This window comes from Carassius auratus, linkage group LG28B, assembly GCF_003368295.1.
Source record: "Carassius auratus strain Wakin linkage group LG28B, ASM336829v1, whole genome shotgun sequence".
Classification (NCBI taxonomy): domain Eukaryota; kingdom Metazoa; phylum Chordata; class Actinopteri; order Cypriniformes; family Cyprinidae; genus Carassius; species Carassius auratus.
In genome coordinates, this window is record NC_039293.1 from 6,778,840 (window position 1) to 6,786,895 (window position 8,056).

General features: G+C 38.9%; 1 protein-coding gene and 1 non-coding gene across 3 annotated transcripts in view; one reads left to right on the plus strand and one right to left on the minus strand.

Moving 5' to 3' along the window:
* LOC113067416 (polymerase delta-interacting protein 3-like) overlaps nt 1-2,384 on the minus strand; it is a 4,616-nt gene extending 2,232 nt beyond the window's left edge. The window contains exons 1-5 of one of the 2 annotated variants that reach the window (XM_026239817.1): nt 2,252-2,384; nt 1,565-1,674; nt 1,105-1,490; nt 963-1,019; nt 748-834 (exon numbers count right to left, since the gene is read on the minus strand). In XM_026239817.1, coding sequence (XP_026095602.1) covers nt 748-834; nt 963-1,019; nt 1,105-1,490; nt 1,565-1,674; nt 2,252-2,322 — 711 coding nt within the window. In that variant the 5' untranslated portion in view covers nt 2,323-2,384. Of the gene's footprint in view, nt 1-747; nt 835-962; nt 1,023-1,104; nt 1,491-1,564; nt 1,675-2,251 lie in introns of both variants that reach the window. The other variant, XM_026239816.1, reaches the window with a different exon arrangement.
* Nucleotides 2,385-6,064: 3,680 nt separating this feature from the next.
* LOC113067905 (U12 minor spliceosomal RNA) lies at nt 6,065-6,218 on the plus strand. Its single transcript, XR_003279460.1, has one exon. It is a non-coding gene; the product is annotated as a U12 minor spliceosomal RNA (small nuclear RNA).
* Nucleotides 6,219-8,056: the final 1,838 nt, after the last annotated feature.

Consider the following 8,056-nt stretch of genomic DNA (forward strand, 5'->3'; position numbering starts at 1 on the left):
TATCGATCACAAGTGCAGTATGGAGTACCTCAAGGCTCAGTACTAGGGCCGCTACTCTTCACGCCGTTCGTGATCCCATGTATTAAACTTTAGTTAGTGTGTAATGTTGTTGTTAGAGTATAAATAATATCTGTAAAATTCTAAAGCTCACAACCTCACAAGGACCACAAGGAGGTAAGTGTATTTTATTATTTAAGTTGGTGTGTTTAACAGTTTCTGTAACTTCTTACACAAAGGGCAACGCTGTTTAGCTTTGTTAACTAGATGGTAGGGCTGTGCAAAAAAAATCGAATGCGATGTTCATGCGCATCTCGTCAGTAAAAACGCTCCTGTGATTATAAGTACATCTCCAGCACATGCTCCTGCACACTTGCTTCTCAAAACTAATCCAATCCTGTTTCCAGGAGGGTAGCATGCTATCAGCTGCTGTCCAATCACAACACAGGAACCGCTGGCCCAACCAGAACTCGTTACGTATTTCTGAAGGAGGGACTTTATAGAACAAGGAAGTCATCAGAACGCTTGTGTGACAGTGAAAACAGCGGTATACAGATAGGTGAATTGTGTGAAAAATACTGTGTTTTTTACACGCGAAACATGAACACATGTTATATTGCACATTGTAAACACAATCAAAGCTTCAAAAAAGCACGAAAAATGGGACCTTTAAAAAAAACTAACGCAATGACTAATGAATAATACATTTCTAATATCTAAATCCGTGTGTGTGTGTGGGGGGGGGCTCACTCGTGTCTGCAGGTTGGCTGTAGTGATCTTCATCTGTTTGTTAGGTATCACAGGTCCATCATCAAAGTCATCATCAGCAGATGAAAGCTACAAGGAGACATACAGCTGGCCATCAGACTCATGTCATCCATCGGTTAAAACAGGACTAATGTAGTGTCATCTGACAGCGATGCTGATTGTGAAGGTGTTTCTGAGGAATGATGTGTGAGTCTCACCGGAGCGGCTGCACTGGGAACGTTGATGCGGATCCCGCTGGTCATTCCCACAGGCCGCTGCTGCACACACACACACACACTCACTGTCACTCATGCTCATCATGTGATGCTCATCAACATCTGCAGTCACTCATCCGCTCACCTGGATGGTTTTAGTGATCTTCAGAGATGCTGCGCTCTGATTGGACGCTGTTGGGATGCTCCTCTTTAAGCTCAGCCTATCACGTGCATCCACTACTTTTGTGATCCCGCCTCCTGGCTGCAGGGCCACACCCACTCTGGTGTTCTGTGGCCGAGGGCCGGCAGAGACGGGGCCAGTGTTGTGTATCTGGACGTGAGGGATAGCTGTGGGTTTGACGGCTGTCTGCTGGACTGTCGTGGTCAGAGGCGTCTGCTGCTGTTTGCGTGAGTTGATCAGCTGCCGCGCATCCTGCACAGCCCCGGCTCCAGCTCCACCCCCTCGTCCCCGGATCCAGAACCGTGCGTCTTTCTGTCCCAGCTTCTCTCTCGCATCCTTCACCTGGAACGCTGGACAAGGACAGAGAGATGAACAACACGAAACTCTGAACAAACCACAGCTTCGTCAATCCCAGCGCACGTACCTCCTGTAGCTCCGCCCACTCCCAGTCGCTGTCTGACGTCACCACTGCCAATCTTCTGACGGGCATCGAAGGCCCTGCCCACTGACCCCGCCCCTCTGCCATATATGGGCCTGTGTGAGGGAAAACAGCATAGTTACACGGGAAAGACCAGCAGGACGCCAACAAACCTCTAAAGACGAATTTCCAATTAGAATTCGAATCAAAATGAACTTGGTCTTCAAAGTGTTCATACACAAGGAGTGTGTCTCAGTGGCTCAAAATAAAAATGTACGTGTATTAAATAGGAAATGTGTATAACCGGTAGTTTGAATCAGAAGTATTTGATGTGGATCGACAGATATCGGCCGAATCATCGATCAATCGCTGAAGCACCTCGTGTTTTAATAGCGCAGATCTAGTTACGAGCTATAGTTCACGCGAGACATGTCGATTATGTAAAATAACTTACGAGATTTATGGAATTAACGAAATGTACGAGGTTTGTAAGTAAAAACAGCCGCGAGCATAAACGGACAGGACGCGTCCGCCAATCAGAGCGCGGCTCAAAAGGGCATAATACCCAATGAGCTGCGGGAGAAGGCGGGACAACATGCTCAACATTCACGACTGCGTTTATAAAGAAAGAGTACAGAAGTAAACACCCCGCGGTTTATATTAACGCCCTCTGAAGCGCCTGGACGCATTTACCTTTTATTACTGACTCCTCTGGCGTTAAAACTGCGGCGACGAATCACTTCATCCAGAGAGAGGTCCGCCATATCTACGCTTGCTGGAACCTACACGGGCGCAGCACGCAAGTGCGTGACGTACATATGGGCGGGGCGAGGCGATGCGTGACGGGCAGTGGAAAGGCTCAAAATACACGAGAGAAAACGCGAGAGCCTTTTTGCTGCAGATTTAATGCTTAAAAAGTTGAGACAGCTTTCCTTAGAAGGTCATGATTTTTGTAATAAAAAATGCTCTAATAGAGTTACTAGAAAGTTGATTTCACAGGTTTTATATCCAAACCCAATTAGACGAGAATATGTGCTTAAAGATTTTGATAGGAATGAAGTTAAAAAAATTAGAAAAAACTATTTGTCTTACCCCCTCCCTCCAAAAGTTAAAGAGGTGTGCTTCAAGATTATAAATGAGATTTACCCTACCAAAGAATTTTTAAGGTTAAAATTTAATTTTGATACAAATGATTGTGTTTTTTGTGAAAAAAGTATTGAAACTCTAGAGCATGTTTTTTTTTTGGTGTGATTCAGTTCACTTCTTTTGGAGTGAGATGCAAAACTGGTTATGTTCCAAAGATGTTGAATTTTCACCATTCAGTGTGAAGGTAGTTAGGTTTGGTATTTTTCATGAAAACAAAGAGTTAGAATTTTTTCTAAATTCTCTGATTTGTTTTGGGAGGTTTTTTATTCACAAATGCAGATGGTTTAAATCTAAACCCAACTTTATTCATTGGTGTAACGAGCTAAAACTTTTATATAAATCCTTAAAATTTGTTAAGAATAAAAAAGCCCTTAAACTGACCTCTATGTTGGAATTATATAATTTAATTTAAAAGCCCATTTTGTAGTATTGTTTTCTTTTTTTCTTTTTTTGTATTTTCTTTTATTTGTTATTTATTTATTTTTTGATGTGTTTGTGGTTATAAGTTTGGTTATGCTCAACCAAGGCTGAATAATTGTGGTTATTTTTTTGAAAATATGTTCATGTACCTTGTTTGGTTGTAATGTTGTTGAAATAAAGGCAAAAAAAAAAATGCTTAAAAAGTTACATAGATAAAAAAGAATTAAGCCAATGCAGTTTATTTCCTCTTTTCATTCTACATTTCCCTTTGTATATAAATGAATGTAAAGAAAGTGAAATATTAATGACTTAGTATTAGTATGAAGCATTACTCTAAATATAACATATTTTGTTTATGGTGAAGAAAATGTCTCCTGAATAAAATTGCACTTCATAAAAAATAAACACTTTTACATTAGGCTATTAACAACAACAAAAACCGAAAATGCATATATATGTATTTTTTTGCTCAAATTAAAAAATGACATTAGAGAAATACAATTTAGCATATACATAACATACAATATATTAACAATTCATCCGAAGTCATCAGAACTAATGGAAGAGAGGAAAGATGGGAAAAAACTGAACAGAACAAATAAAGAAAAGAGGAGTATATAATAATATTAATAATAATAAAAAGGCAAAAAAATACATCAAACCAAGTATTAATCACGGTACATGAAAGATCTCATTATATCTCCTCAAAAAAGAATTTTTTTTTTGTTATTATTAATATTACTAATCGTAGAGATGTAATTAAATGTTCTGCTTCATAAGAAATCTATAAAAGTTTTTTTTCTTAAGAAATGTCTGTTTGTGAAAACAGAAGTCTGCCACAAGGATAAGAAAGTTAAACTCATCCTCATCCTCAACGAGTAAATCACACTTCATCTTAACTTTAGAAAAACAACAGGAAGTCAAATCTTTCCAGAAAAGTGAGGAAACATTACATGAGAAAAATAAATGGCAAATATATTCACTTTCTTCTCTACAGAAGGAACATACCTCACAAAATCTAGACAAGAACACATTACAAGGATGTATATTAAGCAGAATATTACAGTGCATTTTTCACTTTATTCAGTATACAGTACTTATATGGTAATAATGATGTTTAGTGCATGACTCGTAGGAAAGGGAAGTGTTCATTAGACACATTAATCCAGCAGAATCACCTTTATAACAGAGTTAAAGTCTTTAAACACAACGAGACACTGATGGATATTCATAAAGCATTCATAAGATAACAAATCACCATTAGAGATTAATAGATCAACAACAAAGTTATGATTTTATCAAACCATTTATATAAAAAAAGACCTGTTCCTAATTTTAATATCCAGATTATTCCATAAGATGGTTTTGTGTTTGTAAAGCAGTTTCCAGGCTAACAATGCTTGCTGATGAACTCAGTTTAGTAATTTACCAGTGGAGTAATTACAGTTCATCCAAACAGAGAGCCACCAAACCTCTTAAATATATTCATATATGAACATCTGACCCAATCTGTTTAACCAGTTCATTTTAAAAGTATTGTTCGTATCATCAAAATTCAGGACTTCAAGACCCCCATCTGCTTTTGTTTGCTAAAACATCTTTCTTCAGTTTGTGAGGTTTATTGCTCCAAATAAAATCATTATTATTATTATCTCCAGAGACAGGGAAGGGTGCACAAATCTGCCTAAAATTAATACATCTCTTTGGAGCCAATCATCTACTAATTACATTTTATGTTATATGAATTCCCAAATATTTAACTTCATTTTTATTTGGTATATATTCTACAGTATCAAATAATTTGACATTTATTTAAATGAAGTTTGAGCCCAGAAGTGTTAGTAGTGAAGACTGGAGAAATAACGAGCGGTTTATCCTCCGAGAATAGAGTATCATCATCTGATAACTGTGAGATTCTGACCTCTCTGTTGGAGATATCCAGGCCAGAAGAGTTATTATTGTGCTAAATATCTAAAGATAATGTTTCTACAACAAAGAGAAATAAAAAGGGAGGGCAACCTTGACGTATTCCTTGGAGATGTACGTGAATTTAAAATTTATACAACTATCTGTTTCTTCGTACAACATTTGAACAATATTTATGAATTTCGAGGGAAATCCAGAAGCCTCTAAAGAGTTGATACTGGTGTTTTACAGTGTTGAAGGCCTTATTAAAATGGAAGATAATAGCATCAGATTTAAGCATTAAGAAAAAAGATTATTCTAAAAACTGCCAAAACAGTATGAAGAATTGTAAAGTAAGTGCATCGGAGCCAGGGACTTCACCTCTTCACGGATTTCATTGCATCTCTCATTTAACTGAAGGAGACAGGAGCCTCTCAGGAGAACTTCAATCCATCACTTATCTGAGGAATATCACTCTTAATATAGGAGAAGAAGAGGAGAAGAAGCTCTTATTTTTCTCTCTGTCCTCAATCCAGCTCTGGATCTAACAAAGGCACTTTAACTTTTTCTAAATAGAAATGGGCTATTTCCAATTGCAAAGTTTTTAACTGATTTAACAAATTCTTTTTTTAAGGTATTTATTTTAATTGGCAACTCAGTTTCCCTATTAGCATTAGCCACTTTAAGGTTTTAGATCTTTTTATTGCTAATCTTGCTTATATATATATATATATATATATATATATATATATATATATCTCTAAATACAAAACTACCCTCCAGAAAGCGAGAGGCGGTGACGTCACAGACTATCCCACAATGCACCGCCCGAAGAGCGCGATCGAGGCGCAGATAGAGTGTTTGTGGTCACTGCACACTATTAAGGGCAGAACATGTGCTGGTGTGTGTGTGTGAGGGTGAAGATCCATCATATAAATCACTGCAGTATGAACGAGACGCGCGCTCCCTGTGCTCACCGTCGCCGTGCACGCGGGCGCTCGTCACCGGCACCAGGCGCTCGTGCACTACACACTCATGCCTTAAACTGATGAGTAAGGAAAATAACGACGCGGGGTGACGCCCGTGTTCTCGCAAACTCTCGCGAGGAGATTTTTTGTAAGGGCACAGGTCCGTCTGTAAGGTGACTCACCTACTTAGTGAGATGCCGAGCAGAGCCAGGATCTGCCCCGAGACCCTTAATAGTGTACAACAACAGAAGCGTTTCTCCAAGCTCGCATGTGGTGTACAACAACAGAATCAGTTGCCCCGAGACCTTAACTAGTGCACAAAATATTATCTTCATTATCTGACCAGACATTTTCCGCGATACCTTAGTGGTGGGCAGAGCGAGGCTTCATGAAACACTGAAACAGTTGAAGCAAAGTGCCGTATTTGTTTCGAGGCTTCGAAACTTTACCGACACCCGTCTCCACGGTGACACCTAGTGGCCAATTGCCCATGTTATCTGAAACAACTTTGACAACAAGCCATTTAAAAATAAATAAAAATATTTTGTTTTCGTTAATGTGGTGATATTTTAAAATCCTATAATAATATCCTATATAATCCTATATCATAATAATAACTAGGTTATTTTGGTCATGAAAATAAATAAAACAAATAAATCCACAATGGTCTTTTTTTTTTTTTTTTAAGATTTTTATTCAAAAATATTAATTGCTCTGCTGTGGAAGGGCTTAGCCTACTTCTTTTTTTACTGATAATTTCTCCAGCCTTAGAAAAAATCCTCTCACAAGGGACACTTGTTGCTGGCATGCATAGATATTTTTTAGCAAGGACATACAAATGAGGAAAATCACAGCTCTCTCTTTCCAGTAACTTAGTGGATCATGGGTTCTTGGCAAAAATGCATCTTTTAGGTACTTTTTAACTTCTACTGTGGCATCTGCTGTGGCACTTTGTATCGCCTGGGTTTCATGGATACGACTATCAAAAAGTTCCCATAAACTGTCCTGGGTTTCTGTTGTTGATGTTGTTGTGATGATGATGATGATGATGGGCCTGATGTTGACTGTGGCTCTGAATGAAAGTAAAAACAACAATTAGTTACTAAGTCTAAACTGACAGCATATATGAAGTATAAGTCACATAATTATTCAGATGACATAACTCCATAATGTCAGATGAAGAGTGAAACTGCTTACCAGGAGTTGCTGTGTTTGAACGCATCAGCGAAGCACACTCCAGTGTGATCTGCTTTTCAGCCTCCTGGGCTTTGGCAGGATTTCCAAAACCCACATTTTTGAACCTTGGGTCCATTAGTGTAGCCAGAGCCAAGGCTCTGAATGACTCGTACCCACCACATCTTGAGTGCAGACCTTCTTGCAGGTGTGTGCCTGTTCAAAACACAAGCAAACCATATTGGTTATATTGATAAAAAATAATATGACAGTTGTGGCCAATACATTACATACAGTAGTATGGTCATTGTGGCCTACCTAATTGTGCAGTTGATTCCTGTGCTGATTGGCCTTTTTTCTGCGATAGCTTGTGCTGCAACATCCTGTAAAGTGGTATGAGCTTTGAAGCAGACACTCTCTGTTCCTCTGACAACTCTGTCGTTGCGAGTTTGAAAGGCTGCAGTAGTGACAATGATTCTTGTATAATGTTATACTCAAAACTTGTCAGCGGAGCAGTATCACTGTTTAAATTTGATAGCACTGCACCCACTGGCTCTCGTTGCTCATACAAGCGCTGCAACATGTCGTAAGTGCTGTTCCATCTTGTGTCCACCTCCTGCATCAGTTTCAGAGCTGGTCTGCCCATCAAGCCCTGCATCTCCACAAGCTTGTCCTTTGCTTTGCAGCTGGATCTAAATAACCCCACTATCTTTCTGGCTTTCTGTCGTATTTCATTGATGAGTGGGGTTTGATCTAGGGCCTTTTTTACAATTAAATTTAAATTGTGGGCAAAACATGGGACATGCCGAAGGTTCAGTAGCTGGGCACTTAAGATCATGTTGGATGCATTATCAGTCACCATACACTGAACTTTGGTGGTTATTCC